The 16,512-nt window shown below is 35.4% G+C and overlaps 3 protein-coding genes across 3 annotated transcripts; all 3 read right to left on the reverse strand.

Moving 5' to 3' along the window:
• Positions 1-5,311: 5,311 nt before the first annotated feature.
• Positions 5,312-7,680, reverse strand: LOC125577265. Its single transcript, XM_048738535.1, has one exon. It carries the CDS (start codon positions 6,808-6,810, stop codon positions 5,314-5,316), a length of 1,497 nt encoding a protein of 498 aa, XP_048594492.1. The 5' UTR covers positions 6,811-7,680; the 3' UTR covers positions 5,312-5,313.
• Positions 7,681-7,909: 229 nt separating this feature from the next.
• Positions 7,910-10,108, reverse strand: LOC106347406 (glutamine synthetase cytosolic isozyme 1-3-like). The gene is made up of 7 exons (XM_013786935.3): positions 9,920-10,108; positions 9,609-9,648; positions 9,417-9,520; positions 9,178-9,333; positions 8,805-9,096; positions 8,647-8,700; positions 7,910-8,475 (listed from the first exon to the last, which is right to left on the reverse strand). The coding sequence occupies exons 1-7, from the start codon at positions 9,991-9,993 to the stop codon at positions 8,131-8,133; spliced, it is 1,065 nt and encodes a 354-aa protein (XP_013642389.2). The 5' UTR covers positions 9,994-10,108; the 3' UTR covers positions 7,910-8,130.
• A 4,080-nt stretch (positions 10,109-14,188) lies between these two features.
• LOC106347415 (dihydropyrimidine dehydrogenase (NADP(+)), chloroplastic) lies at positions 14,189-16,502 on the reverse strand. Its single transcript, XM_013786944.3, has 7 exons — positions 15,839-16,502; positions 15,458-15,712; positions 15,204-15,374; positions 15,019-15,131; positions 14,761-14,947; positions 14,571-14,680; positions 14,189-14,505 (listed from the first exon to the last, which is right to left on the reverse strand). Exons 1-7 carry the CDS (start codon positions 16,118-16,120, stop codon positions 14,349-14,351), a joined length of 1,275 nt encoding a protein of 424 aa, XP_013642398.1. The 5' UTR covers positions 16,121-16,502; the 3' UTR covers positions 14,189-14,348.
• Between the last annotated feature and the right edge of the window lie 10 nt (positions 16,503-16,512).

Genomic DNA, 16,512 nt, shown 5'->3' on the forward strand with positions numbered 1-16,512 from the left:
TATATCTAACTATAAATTTTATAATAAAATATTATTTTCAGATAATAACAGAATATATCTAAGAATTATCTTATGTTTTAAAACATATTTTTATTTTTGAAAATTTTATTATATTTATTTATAGTCAATTATCTAATATAAATATATAAATATAATAGTATTAATAGAAATTCGTTTTTAATTATTTATATTTTAGATAATTCTTATTATTATTAATTTTAATCACTTATTTAATCAAATATATTTTAAATTTGTTTTTATTTTCGACTAATTTATTATTTATTCATTAAGGGTATAAACGATTTATTATTAATTTTAATCACTTTTTAAATCAGATTGATTTGAAATTCGTATTTATTTTTGACTAATTTATATAATTATTCATTAAGGGTATAAATGATATTAACCGCTCTAACTTTTAATGTGAGAGCTCGATTCCAAAAATTTACTTCGCAAATAATAGTATAGATAGTCTAAATGTCTAAGATACATCATAATCTCTTATAACTAAACAAAATATTTCTCAATTGTTATCCAATCAATTAAAAATCATAACTAAAATAACACTATCCAATTGATATTTTAAAATCAAATTATTTCTATGAATTTTTTTAACTAATTTAAAAGTAGTTACCATATTTCACTCCTCTTGAGATGTAAGCAAATAATAGGATTGATTATCATATATATACTTGTAATTTTTTTTTAAATGGTATATTATATTTTTAACGTCTGATTAATTATGCATTACATCAATGAGAAATATTACATACACAATTGATAGTTGACAATTCTATCACTATACGAGAATGCATGTTTGAATGTGCCACTCTGAACTATCCTATGAGATTCATGTCCGATGATACGTCCAACACCATGATGAAAATCTGTTGTAACCCTTTTATTTTATAATCTGCATAATTTATGTTTTATGTGGTTTGAACCTCAAACCTATAATATAGAAGTATTAATGAACTTTTGATCAAACCGCTGGACTAAGTGGGCTTCCACCATTACCTCCTAATTAATCTTTGAAGAAACAATATCATCTTTTCGAACCTAGATTTTATTTTCAAGTATATATACTTCTCATCTGTTTATTCTATACTCAACCGAAAATCATAAAATTAATGACAAACACCAAAAAATATGTCTCTTTTTTTTTTTTTTTTATAACGTCTGATTTATTATTTCAATTGGAAATTACATAGTCATTATGCAAAAGCATAGTAATTGAGTTTGGGACATAATGATGAAAGCAAAATGTACTATGATTAAATATATCACTTTTCGCCAGTTTGTCTGCAACCCTATTTCCTTCTCGGTTTATCCACTGAAACTCCACTGATTCAAATTTCTGTTTCCACCATAATGCTTCTCGTATCCAATTATATGAGTGAAAGCATAGACCAATTCTGTTAAGGAGGTGAATAGCTTTTTGACAATCCCCTTCTATGATAATCTTCTTATATCCATGACTCCAGCAATTTTGCATTGCCATAATGATCGCCTGCAGTTCGCTTTCCAACGGATTTCTAACTACCTGACCAATACCTTGTCCCGCCCCTTGATAAACTCCTCTTGAATCTCTAATCACCCATCCAGCACGGCTTGGGATGTTTGAATTGGTGAAAGAACCATCAACATTACACTTTATCCATCCTGTATCTGGTCTTCTCCATTCATTCCTTCTATTTCTGTATGTCCCTCTGGCCGAGCTTACTCCTGCTCTACTATCAACCGTAGCTTGGTTGTTCATCCATTCCTGTGCATCTTTATGGGCTTGCATCAATATAATTCTCCAATTTATATGCTTATGCTGAAAGAGAAGAATATTTCTACTCTTCCATATACGCCACAAGACCCACAAAGGTAGGTTCTGTAAATGAGACAGTGTAGAGGAAGAACAACACTGTAGACACGCTTCCATTTTCGCTTCCAGAGTAGCATTTGGATCCATTATTATCGAGTTAGAAATACCTGACGCCCTCCAAATAGATTGAGCATATATACAATCAAATAATATATGCTTTTCTGATTCTTCACCTTGGCAGCATCGCAGACACTGATCCATATTAGTAACATGTCTTCTCTTTAAATTGCTCCCTGTTGCCAGGCTTCGTGATAAAGTTTTCCAAAGAAAATGATGTATTTTCGGAGGCATTTTCGTTGCCCAAATCTTCTTCTTGAGATTCACATCACCATAAACTGGTTGTATGAGTTCATTTGTTGGTAGATGAGTAGATAGCCAATATCCGGATTTAACTGAATAGATCCCATCCTCATTATAATGCCAGCCAAGTAGATCCCACTGAGCTTTGGAGAAGATCTTGACTCCAAGTATTTTATCTATATCCTCTTCCACAACCACGTCGTGTAGTTTTTGTTCATTCCATCCTCTCCCATCAGATCGTATCAGGTCTTTCACCTTTCCTACCAAAGGAACTCCATCTCTAGCTCTTGGTGGCCTTGGAGGGTGAACTGGTAGCCATGGATCAGTCCACAGATTAGTCAGAGTGCCATCTCCTATAACATATCTTAGCCCCTGCTTTACAAGCTCTTTCCCATATAAAATTGATTTCCATGCATAAGAAGCTTTCCGTTTCTGAACTGCATCGAGGATATTGCCATCTGCGAAGTAACGAGCTCGTATAACTCGAGCCATAAGACAGTCTGGATGCTGCAAAATACGCCAGACCTGTTTACCCAATAATGCTTGGTTGAAGTTTTGTAGATCTCTGAATCCAAGTCCTCCTTCTCGTTTAGGTACACTAACTCGTTTCCATGCATACCAATGCATACCCTTCTTATCTGTATTACCCCACCCAAATTTCGCAAGCACACCATTGATCTCTTCACACACCTCCTTTGGTAATCTGAATACATTCATCGAGAAGATTGGCATGGCTAATGCTATTGATTTAAGTAACACTTTCTTGCCACCATGAGAAAGATATTTTTTACTCCACCCCTGAGTTACTGACTTAACTCTATCCACTATGTAGGCAAACATATCACTTTTACTTCTTCCAAATTGTTCTGGCATTCCTAAATACTTTCCAATTCCACCAGCGTTATGTATCCCCAAAATATTCCTCATGCGAGATTTAACTATCTCTGATACTTTACTGCCAAACGTGATAGAAGACTTACTGAGGTTAACTGATTGCCCTGAAGCAGCCTCATACTCAGATAAAATTTTCTTAAGCTTAGTTGCTGCTCTTGGATTAGCCAGTGAGAAAAATAAGGAATCATCTGCAAATAACAGATGATTAACCGGTGGTGCTTGTAGGGCTACTTTCACGCCTAATATAGATCGATCCTCCATAGCTCTGTTCATCATGTGGGAAAGAACTTCTGCGCAAAGTATAAATATATATGGAGAGAGTGGATCACCCTGCCTGATTCCTCTCTCTGGTACAATATGACCTTCTGGCGCTCCATTAATCAAAACAGAGAAGCTGACACTACTCACACATGCCATTATCCACTTGATCCACCGTGTATCAAAACCCATTCTGATCATTGTTTCCTCAAGGAATCTCCACTCCAATCTATCATAAGCTTTTGCTATATCTGTTTTAACTGCCATATAGGATGAAGCTTGCCTCTTCCTTACTTTGAGACTGTGGAACACTTCATGAGCTACAATGATGTTGTCTGTAATAATTCTCCCTGGTATAAACGCTTGTTGGTTCTCTGTTATTAAACCAGCCAAGTGTTTCTTCATGCGGTTGACCAGAATCTTTGATATAACTTTGTAGGCAACATTACATAGAGCAATGGGACGGAACTCAGCCATTCCAGTGGGGGGGTAGACCTTTGGGATAAGACAGTTATTGGTGTGATTCAATGCTGGGTCTATTTCTCCAGTATCAAAGAACTGCTTGACTTCTTAAATAATATCTATCTTTAGCTCATCCCAAAACTGGTGATAGAAAACTGCAGAAAAACCATCTGGACCAGGAGCACGATGTGGACCTATAGCAAATATAGCTTCCTGAATTTCTTCTATTGTTACCTCTCATGTAAGATCCATATTTATCTCAGCGGTAACCTTCTTTGTGAATCCAGAGAAAACTTTATCATAGACGCTTGGATCTGTTGGTGAGGAGGAGAAGAGGGAGGTAAAGTAATCCTGAGCAACTCTTCCAATACTCTGTTGGCCTCTATGTATTACTCCATGTTCATCTTGGATCGATGTGATCGTATTTCTGGATCTCTTTCCTTTAGTAATGGCATGAAAAAAGGAAGTATTTCTATCCCCTGCTCTAAGCCATTGGATTCTGCTTTTTTGTTTCCAGAAAACTTCTTCATCTATGTAAGCTTGATCTAATTCCTCCTTTAAATGCGTTTTCTCTTGTTGGGTTGCATTATTATCACTGACAGCTTTATCTAGCTTGGCTCGAAGGATCGAGATACATTCTTGAGCATTGCTTCTGTTATTTCTTTTCCATCTTGCAATATGGTGCCGACATCTACTGATCCTCTGAGCTAACGGCAACTGTATAAACTGCGCCTGTCCCATACCATTCCAGCCCCTTTGTACTGAGTCTTTGAATCCTTCTTTCATACTCATTCTACTATCATAGCGAAATGTTCTTCTGGGCTGTTCTTTTTCAACTCCAATGTATGTTATCATAGGTCGATGGTCAGACTCACCAATCTCCAAATACTCATTCTCTGAAGCTGGGAAGAGCGTGTTCCATGCAGAGTTAGCCATGACACGATCCAAGCAGCATTGAACTTGATGTTGACCTCTCTGCCCAACCCATGAGAATCTGTTTCCCACTGATCTTACATCTGTTAAGTCATTATGCCGAATCATTGTGCGAAAATCTTGAAATGAAATTTCAGGTCGCACTCTACCACCCTGTTTCTCATGATTTCCAAGAATTTCATTGAAATCACCAAGTAACAACCATGGTTGGTTCCGTCTACTAATCCCCATTCGTTCCAAAGCTTCCCAAGTATAGTGACGCAAAGAAGTATTTGGATTTCCATAAACGAAGGTAAAATAGAAAGAACCTTCATTGCCATCAACTTTACAATCTACTAAATTGGGAGATAGACTTAAAACTGAAAACTGTACATGCTGCTTCCAAAAGATAACTAACCCACCACTAGATCCTATAGGCGGCACTGAAACATAATTAAGAAAATCTATCTGAGCTCCAACATCACGGATGTAGTCATCATTCTGTTTTGTTTCTGACAAGCATACGATGTCCGGGAGATACAACCTGTTGATCTCCTTAAGGCGTCGAACTGTCGAGTCTATGCCCAATCCTCGACAGTTCCAACAGGTTGTCCTCATGGCGGCAGTGGTGGTTCAGGGCCCACCGCGCCTCCCACTGTAGTGTCAGCTTCATCCTCTGTAGCAGCCGAAAAGGTAGTCTCTTCCAATGTCACATCTCCTCTTGTCTTGCGCTTCACACTTCTTGCACCACTAGACTCTCCTTGCTCAACAGAGGAGAATTTGCTTTTGTTGTGATCTGCCTCAGCCATCCAAGCTTTCCTCTTTAGACCCTCCCTTCCATCGTATCCATCAACAAACGGGTTGATTGGGTTGAACATTTCCTCGGTGTTGAGCTCATCAGAGTACAGATTAGGCAGAGTATGACCATTCCATAGGTCATCTTCTTCTTCAGCTTCCTCTATCAGATCTTCACGGCCTTCCACTTGCTCCTCTTGAACATTTCCAATCCCCTCTTGCTCTACATCCACCGCTTCATTCCTTTCATCTTCATTCACCTCTTCAATAATAACCCCATGATTTACAGCCGGCTGATCCTCATCATTATCGCCCTCACTGTCATCATCTCCCCCATCTTGAGGAATCCCTCCGTTTTGGATCAAACAAGCGCCAGAATCATGGGTTAAACTCCCACAAATTTCACAGAAACCCCGTAAGCGCTCATAGGTGAGACGCAGCAGTGTATTAATACCTGCCGTAAACTGAAATTGTCTTTGAAACCGAAGAGGTTCATCAACATCCCAGTTCACTCTCACCCGAGCGTAGTCCCTTCGAGCCGCAGCATCAGCATTATAGTCAACCTCTATGTACATTCCCAAAGCCCGCCCAATATGTATCACCACATCTTGGCTCATGAACTGGAAAGGAATTCCTCGGATCTGGATCCAAAAAGGAATGAAATTGAGCATCAGGGGGTTGAAATTTGGAGTCCAACGTTCCAGGATGAGCATACGGTCTGCAAACGCCCAAGGTCCACGCCGTAATACCATTTCAAGAGCCTCCTCCGACGGGAAAACAAATTGGAATCGGCGTCCTTCAACCAATCTTCCATAGACACCAACATGGCCCCAGTTACGAGGCAGAGTTGCAATGATTGAGCGGATGTTCTGTCTCCTAGGGATCGTTGGTCTGCCAATTAAGACAAACCGGTTACCGGCCGCTGCTTCATTGACGACGTTCGCTGGTAACTGAACCGGCGGATCTTCAGCGCCCAAATTGATGTTTTGCATTCCTCTACGAATATTTTCTGCCATTACTTTTGTAGATACAATAGAAGGTATTAGTAAGAAGATGTTGTGAAGCCACAGGAGAGCCCCGAATTCCTTTAAATAGGCTCTGTTCTGTAGGAGTTGAATTGAAATTTCATCACAATTTTGCCACCAGATCGTGGGGATAACCGTCAGGAAATGGGTTCGTGTATAGTTCCAAGATTCCCCACTTCCGAGAATATAGAAGATGGTCGCCAGATCGGCGAGCAGTAGTCGGAAAGACGTCAGAACCCCAAAAAGTAACCGAATCGCCTTTGAAATCGCATGTAACCGTTTTTCGTTCATTTTCTAGGCACTTTGGAATCTTTCTAAAAGAGAGAAAAATAACAAGTTGATAATAAATATGTCTCTTTCTTAAAGATGACATTGATTTAAAGAACATATTTAATTTATTTTTAATGAATAAAATTAAAATAAAATCAATTTATTATTAAAATTAATATGCATATCAATCTTATCAAAATAGTAATCCATTTATACTATATACTTCATCTGTATATAAAAATTGATGTTCTAACATCTTCACACATATTTAAAATAATAATAATTTATTTTATTTATCATTTTTTTTTGTTTTACACTTTTACCAATAAAGTTTCACCATTCACATTTTTACATTTTATTTGATGTTTTATTTTTTAAAACAAGTGTATTAGTGATCATTAATAATTTATCTACGGAAGGAGTATATAATAACTAATTTCAGAATTTAATATTTTTCTATATGAATAACATATATCAAATTTTATTTACAAAAATACATAGTCCATTTATATGAATAACTTATTTCAAAGGTCAACATATTAGTGTATAATCAAAATATGAAATTAACATTAAAAATTATAATTAAATGTTTATTGTATTGGGCTTATTCGTGGAATAACCATAAAAAAATGGGGAAATTAGATTTGTAGTAGGAAGTTTACTACTTTTTCTCTTTCTTAAAAAAATGCATTCAATAAAAAAATTATAATTACTTAAAATAATATAGTAAAAAACAAAACAACACGAGACAATATTTATTGTTTAAGACAATAGTTAAATTAGTTTGATCAAGTAAACTACAAATTATTAAGTTCAAAATACATATTAAATAAATATTTAGCATTGGCAATTTAAAAAAAAAACATATTTTTTTTTCACCTAGGTATAACTTAAATTTTAAAGTAGCAAAGTTGATTTGACTTTTTCACCTAAAGTTAGTCGCGAACTTTAATGCATGGGATTAGGACCCAGGAGTACAGAGCACGTGACGCTAATTACGGTGTTTACCACCTAATATTCAATTTCCACCACTCCTGCGTTTTCGGAATTAATATTTGGATTATTATTTTTATTTCTTATTAATTTCTTATGTTATCAATAATCACAAAATCTTATCCCTAACAAGTTCAACCACATCAACAAAAAAAATCACTAATAATACATTCTTTTGTTTAAATTTCATCCATAAGAATTCCTTATTTAATTATTCGAAATGAAAAAAAAAAACATAAAACACGTGAATCCTACTAGGGCATGATAATAATTATTAGTAGTGCAACCACAAGCACAAAAATCCGCAAATTAAGGAAAAAACTAAACATTAAAATGCGTATTGATTACTTAACCGAGGATTGTGGTTTCGGCGATCATGGAAGTGACGACATAAGGATCCATGTTAGAAGCTGGCCTACGATCCTCGAAGTAACCTTTGCCTTCTTTCTCAGTGTCACGTCCCACTCTCACCGAAGCTCCACGGTTCGCCACTCCCCATGAGAACGTGTTGATATCTGCCGTCTCGTGCTTGCCCGTGAGACGACGCTCGTTGCCTTCACCGTAAGCAGCAATGTGCTGCTTGTGCTTCACCTGAAGCTTCTCTATCGCTTTCTTTATCACCGCTAATCCTCCAGTGTTCCTCATCGTCTTCGTACTGTAGTTGCAGTGCGCTCCCGCTCCGTTCCAATCACCCTGAAACCCATACAACAATACGTTACAAGTTACAACAATTTTAATAGAACCAAATTTTAGCAAAAAAAAAAAAAAAACTATTTTAATAGAATATAATTTAGCAAAAATAACAAAAAAAGTTACAACAACACTCTAGTTATTGCACATAAAGAGCACTAGAGAGACACTAACCGGGACTGGTTTTGGGTCGAAGCTGACGTTTACACCAGAGATCTCAGTGATCCTCTGTCAAAAGAAAAGATGACCCATGAGCAAAATTTTGATGCTTAAAAATAAAATAAAATTTTGAAGCATGTAATGTGAACGGAACTGGTTAAGTAGATTATTACCTCGAGAAGGAATCTAGCTATCCAGACTTGATCACCGGCACTAATCCCTTCAACAGGACCGACTTGGAACTCCCACTGGCCAGGCATGACTTCTCCATTGACACCAGAGATGCTAATACCTGCGTAAAGACAGGCTTTGTAGTGTGCATCCACGATGTCACGACCAATGGCTTTGTCAGCTCCCACGCCACAGTAGTACGGTCCCTGTGGGCCAGGGAAGCCACCAACAGGCCAACCAATGGGCCAATTCACACCCTTTTGCATCAATGTGTATTCTTGCTCAATCCCATACCTTTTCAAGAGTTTTAGTATATAAGTAAATGATTAAGCAGAGAGTGACATAGACCAATAAGAAGAAGAGGAGAGTTAGTACCAAGGCTCCTCAGAGGCAACTTTTGAGTTGCTGAAGATCTTTGCAGCGTTGTGCCTCTTGTTGGTCGGAATTGGATTACCGGCCGGCGTGTAAGCATCACACATCACCAGAATGTTGTTGCCTCTCCTGAACGGATCACGGAATATAGCCTGAGGACTATAAACGAAACAAAACAAGATCAAGATTAAGATAAGATCTGTTTTTATTTCATATTACTTGCTGATGATGGAAGAACATACTATAGAATGACTTCACTGTCATCTCCAGCGGCCTGACCGGTGCTAGATCCGTCGTAGTTCCACTTGGGAAGCTTTGATGGATCGGTCACTGGTCCTGGTAGTGTCTATATAAACCAAAACAAAAACAGATCAAACATACAAGAAACAGAGTAAAAAGTAAAAACAGAGCAAGAAAACAGAGTATCGACTTACTCTGGCTTTGCTTCTAATGTCCATTCCAGATCCACCGATCCTGTTCATTCACAATACACACGAAAAACATCACAAACCCAGAAGACGACAAAGAAAAAAGAGACAAGCTTTATGTTTGTACACGTCAATCTCATCGCCGCATGGCATGACAGCGTTAACCGAGTGAAACGAATCGTGTTCAAACCAACCACATAAAAGATCGGTACCAAAAAAAAAATATAAAAGACAAAGCTCTCTGAACGTAGCAATAGTAAGAACAGAGATAATGAGAATTGTCGTGAGAGATAAACAGAGATGAAGGTAGATCAAACCATATGTATTCGGCGATGATTTGCTTGGTTGTGTCGGAGAGGTTGAGGTTGACGAGATCTGAGAGCAGAGACATGGCTGCGTCTGAGAGGAGAATACGAGAGAAAAAAAATACTAAAATTAATCAGTGTTGTTTAGGGAAGACGATCATTAAAACTTATTCGAGTGTTTATAGAGCTATTTTTGTTTTTGTTTTTTTTTTTAAATTTTCAGATATTTACGGTGGTCAATACATGATTCTAGTAAATTGGTGATTATTTATTGTTGTGTGTCAATAATTATCTTTTAGAATTTTAAACAATTATTTAATATTGTTATATTGTTTCAGGTAAGATTCTCCAGTGATTTAGATACAGATTATGACAACAATATTAAAATATATGTAATCTATGATTAAATTGGTATAAATAGAATTGTTGATGAACACGAAAACTACTTAGGTAAATAAACGAAACGAGATTTGTATTAATCGAGTCTTGGATATTTTTGTCTTTGCGTACATAATGATTCTTTTTATCATGCTAAGTTGGATTCAATCATCACGTATTTGTTAATTTTGAAAGCAAGTTCTTTTTTCTAGCAACGCCAATAGTCATGAAAATGCAACATACATGTACATGATGTATACAGCTAAACTTTTTTTTAGTAGTGTGACAAAATCTTGTCATTTTTGCACACCAATACTTAAAAACAAACTCAAAGTGATGCAATTCAAACAGGTGAAATCAAATACTGTTTCATTCATCATGTCGGAACATCATGTCTCGGTGCTGCTCATTTTATCGATCGTCCGTGTCCATCTACATGTTAAACTAGACTAGAAGTTAACCTACTAGCAAAACTAATGGCTTTAATGTCACTTGTTTATAAACATTCATAAGAAATTGTGTTAAGTAACTGAGAAATGAAAGAAACAAGAATCTAACGTGAACAATGTCATACCCTTTTCCCATTTAATTTCTTCAATAGATTAACATCTATTTCAACTAGCCTAGACATTGTACTGATCTAAAATTGATAAAAGAAAGAAGCACAATTAGCTTCTTTTTTTTACATTTGAAGCTCTTAAAGAAATGCAAACCCATGATGGAAAAGCAAAAAAAGATATCACCATGAAAGAGGCGTAAAACCTAAAACAAGAAAGGGAGTGGACTATTTACATATGGTCATTGTTCAAAATTTTGCTACTCACTATTCATGCAGTGATCTCCAAGCCTACATAATTACTTGAAAATCAAGAAACTCAGAGAATATGCGAAAAATGGTTTTTAGTATGTTATTAGTTTTAAATATACATTCAATTACGAATTAGAACATATATCATACTTTTTGTTTTTTTTTTATTAACATCTAATACAAAAGACAAAAATAGTCCATTCACAAGAATCACTAAAAATCTATAGTTTTGTTCATGAGAAAAAATAGTAAGGATTGTATTTTTTTAATTCTATTCTTATTCAATGATCTGCAAAATATATAATCATGATTGTGGAGTGATTTTGTAGATTTGGTAGAAGTTACATTTAATACTTATAAATCTAAAAAGAAAGAGACAAATAAAATTAAATCAAACAAATAACTAAGACAATGAAATATCCTAATATGAAACTTTAATCACCACTTAGACAATGAAATAAAACCTAGCATTACCCAACAGTTCGACACAATCATGTAACCTCTATTCTTTTTCTATTGAATTTATCTTTAAACTTATCTAATCCAACAATCAACAATCTCAAGTTCCATTCACTTAAACCTTAAGCTTCATTTATCCAACAATCAACAATTTCAAATTTTAGTCACCTAAATTAAGTTTTACTATCCAACTACAAAAATTTAACAACAATTAGTGTAATTCTTATAAGATTTAATTTCTATATATTTATCTAATTTTCAAGTGTTTCTTCATTTTATCCAATTTATATATAAATATTTTGACTCATTATGCCATCAACATCATGAATATGGAGTCGTGCAAAGCAAAATTCTTAACATGTATAATGTTGAAAATGTTAGCATGCCACCAGCTCCTGATCTGCTGATGAGAACCATGTTGATGGGTTGACAACACCAGCGTACTATTCTACTAGTCATTACCAGTGATTACCGTCTTCTACCTTGCTTGGAATATCTACGGGATGTGGGTCACTACAAAGTTATTTTGGCAAAAAAAATAATCTACTCACAAGTAACATCAAAATATATATAGTTTTGTTCATGAGAAAAAAAAGTAAATGATTGTATCTTTTAATCCTATTCTTATTCATTGATCTACAAAATCTATAATCTTGATCATAGATTGGTAATGTAGATATATTAGAAGTTAAAATTTGGTACTTATAAATCTGGAAAAAATGAGACAAAGACAATTAAATCAAACAAACAACTTCAAGTCTAGAAGATAAACAAAGAGAATAATCATTTTATCTTAATCTGAAACATTAATCAACACTTTGACAATGACATAAACTTAGCATAACCCAATAGTTTGACACAATAATTTAATTTTAAGCTCCATTCACTTTCCATTGAATTTATCTTTATGCTTCTCTAATCCAATAATCAACAATCTCAAGTTCTATTTATTTAAAATCTAAGCTTCATTTGTCGAATAATCAAAATTTCAAGTTTCATTCACCTAAATTAATTTTCACTACCCAACTACATAAGAGTTTAAATACACTTAGACTAATCCTTATAAGATTTTCTATATATATATTCATATTTGTTTTTCAAAAATTCGGTGTTTATTTGACTTGAGTTGAAAATTTAAATTTGATTCATGAATCGTCCTTAAAAAAGCTTGAGCACTTAAATAATTACAAATCTCACTACCTGATGAGACATGGATTGTGAGATTATTGCAAATCTCTATATGTTTGTAAGGAAAAAAAAAACCTTTAACAAGTTTGGAAAACGCTTATTGCTGACCAAATGTTGTACAAATCAATTTAGCATCCATTTTCTCATACCAATTTTGTTAAAAATCTAAAATATTAGCAAATAAGAAAAAAATAGATACTTGAGATTTTATTGTTTAGAAACTTATAAATTTTTAACATTTAAATAATAGAGTACTTTATAGAAGCTTAGACATATTCAATGGATTTGTTGTCATAGTCATCATTATACTTTATCACTATATAATATCTTATTCATTTAGCTAACTCTTCACTGAATTTTATATCTCTCAAGATTTTATTTTATTTTATTCAATTTGTATTAACTATTTTGAGCCATTGATCTTCTCGCAAATAGATTTAAGCCAATGATATTTTATGAATCTATTATTTTTCTCTTTTGGTGTGAAAGTGAGATAATAAAAAGCTCAAACATAAATAGAATACTATATTGAATCAATTAAAAAAATGGTAATAAGAATAGAAAAAATAATATTTAGCCATATGCGAATGAAGATGTTTTCTATCAAAATTGTGGTTTACCAATTTATTAGCTGGATCATGTTCTGTGTTGAACATAGCTATTTTCAGCCAATAACCATACTAAATTTTTCAATGACCTTTCTAATATATTTGCGAGTTTAAGTCTTTCCTACTTTTTCTCTATTCTTCTACAATATTTGTGTCACAATAGACATACAACATAATAATTCTTATTGTTTCTCTGACCTTGTAATAGAACTAAATTCAGTGTTCATTGACCCACAAACCAAGAGGGGACAAGCCTAAGAAGATACATGATTATTACAACACAGAGAAACTAGAAGATCAATATTGTCTATAACGAAACACTAATCCATCTTAAATTGTGGTCCAAGTAGAAATTTAATTTTGGAAGCGTAGCATAATCTTTTAAACAATCTTAAATACACCAATATCAACAAATAAACTCAAATCAACAAATTGTTGATATTGGTGTATTTAAGATTGTTTGAAGGATTATGCTAATCTCCCAAAAAGAAATTTCTACTTGGACCACAATTTAAGATGGATTAGTGTTTCGTTATCAAAACAAAATTGATCTTCTAGTTTCTCTTTATTGTAATATATCAACAAATAAACTCAAAACTGATTTGAGTCCAAACAAGAAGTACACGCAAATCTTGTCTCATTCATTTAACAAGGTCGAAAGCTCATGTTTAGCAGAATCTTAAAGCTTAAAACTCATCTATACCAAAAGGTTAATGTTCTTAAGTTTTATTGATGTACTAGATAATTAAAAGCTTTAAAACTTGTCCAGACATGTTACCAACCAGGTCCACTTTTTCAAACGATTCCGTTATTATTGGTTTAAATTTAAGCTCATGTAAGAACAAAGAAATGCGGCAGTGGATACATTATACAAATGATACACAATGTTGAGAAAATAAAATACAATTTTTTTTTCTTTGCAAGTGTTTAAGAAGTTGTGAATGAAGTTGCAAACTTTTATTGAATATTTGAGTCCGATCACTTCATCAAGCTACTGAACTTAGTTAGAAACCATACTCTCAGTCTCCTTAACGAATCCATCTCCAGTCCAATCTTTATCTGATTTCAAACCCCTCCTCTCGGCTTTTCTCTGCTCAATAGCTTCTTTCTGTCTCCTTACTAAGTCTGTGTGCGTTGTAAAGTACTGAAGCGAATGCCTATACCAAGAACAAACATGAGACAAGCAAGCAAGGATAAACATGACATAAAGCATTGCTCATACCCTCTGAAGTCTTCTATCGTCGAGAAGTTGTGCTGCCTCATGAAATCTTGAAGCTCGGCGCATAGTGTTTTCACATGACCATAGCCATGCACCATCACACCTGTGCATACCTACCAACCAAAAGCAATTACCGAGTCTCTTAGGGTCTAAAAGATAAAAGCGAGGGCAGTGTTGAGTTTAGTCGACTCACCTGTACAGTATTAGATCCAAGGAGAATGAACTCAGCTGCGTCATAGCCAGTTTCAACACCTCCAATACCAGAAAGCGAACAATCTTTCTCACCGAACTCAGACTTCATCATTTGGGCAATGTTCATAACTTTCGCAAGCGCAATAGGACGAACAGCCTTATAAGAGTAGCCTCCTGGAGTTGAGTAACTGCACAACATTTAACAACATCATCAACTCTTGTCATGCCATTACAAGAGTAAAGACTTGCTAAAGCTAACCCTTCAACGCATGGCTCAGGATGCAACGTCTTCAGATCAATTCCCATTACACTCATGATTGTGTTGATGGCTGAGATCCCTTCACATCCTGATTTTAGAGATACCCTGGCCGGCTAAAAAAAAACGAACATGGTTTAAAAACACAACTTAACAAGTGTAGTGACAGAACAAGACAAAAGCCACACCTCAGTTATGTCAGTAATATTAGGAGTCATCTTAGCCCACACAGGAACTGTAGCTTTAGCATTAATCCATCCGCAAACCTCTTCAAGAAGCGCGCAGTCTTGTCCAACAGCAGCTCCCATTCTACGCTCTGGCATACCATGAGGACACGAGAAGTTGATCTCTAAAGCATCCTATACAATACAACCATTCTCACAAATAAAAAAAAAGAATCTGTTGAGTTTATAAGAATCTTTGTGTGTTGTTGGATACTTACAACACCGGTTTGCTCAACGCGGTCGATGAGCTCTTCCCAGCCGGTTTTGCTGTATTCCTCCATGATGGAAGCGATGAGGATCCGGTCAGGGTACTCTTGTTTCAGTTGTTTGAACTCTTTGAGCATGGTTTCGAGAGGTCGGTCGCTGATGAGTTCTATGTTCTGCCACCCGATTACATCTGTTTTGGCTGATCCGGTTCTTAGCCTGGCGTACCTAGGCGTCACGTTTATGACTTTGGATGCATCTAGTGAAACCTAAACCCATCCAAATCACAGATTCGAGAAAAGTCAACGCAGAAACGGATTCTAGAAAAAGTCAACGCAGAAACGGATTCTAGAAAGAAAAAAAAAAGACAGAAACAGATTTTATTGGAGGTTTACGGTTTTAGCGATGACGCCACCCCAGCCTTCGTCGAAGGCTCTCTTCATGACGGTGTAGTTGGTACCGGGTGGACCCGACCCGATCACGAAAGGATTCGGCATTTTGAGGCCATTCACGGTGACGCTGAGATCAGGCTCCGAGTCCGTGGAGGAAGAGATCTTGAGAGCAACTCTGTTCGGAGGTAGAGAAGTCCGGCGAGGGGAGTGATCGAAGTCGGGTGATAAGGTGGTTTTAGAAGAGAGTCCAGAGAAGCGAGTCACGGCGAAGCTCATGGATGCCATTGATTGATAGATTCAATCTGGAAACTGCAGAGATTGATCAAATGAGAGTGTTTGATAGAGGTAGAAGATAACACGTTTGAGAAAGCGTAGGATTTCGAAATTGATCAAAGGTAAGAAGACAAGTTAGAGAAGAGTGTGTTGTAATAATTGGTCGGTTTCCAACTTCTCTCGTTGCCATGTGGAGAAATAATTGAATTTTACAACCAGAGCCTAGTTAGTTAATTAATTAATAACCCCAATAATAATTGAATCCCACCTTCTATAAGATAGGGAATCCATACTTATCTTAATTTTAATCATTTTGTACTAAATTTTGAACCGCGCTTGAAAGCGCGGATTAATTTGTTATAACAAATTTTGATATAAATTAGTATTTTGTGATTGTTTTACAT

The sequence above is a fragment of the Brassica napus genome, chromosome A1 (genome assembly GCF_020379485.1).
Source record: "Brassica napus cultivar Da-Ae chromosome A1, Da-Ae, whole genome shotgun sequence".
NCBI classification, from domain to species: domain Eukaryota; kingdom Viridiplantae; phylum Streptophyta; class Magnoliopsida; order Brassicales; family Brassicaceae; genus Brassica; species Brassica napus.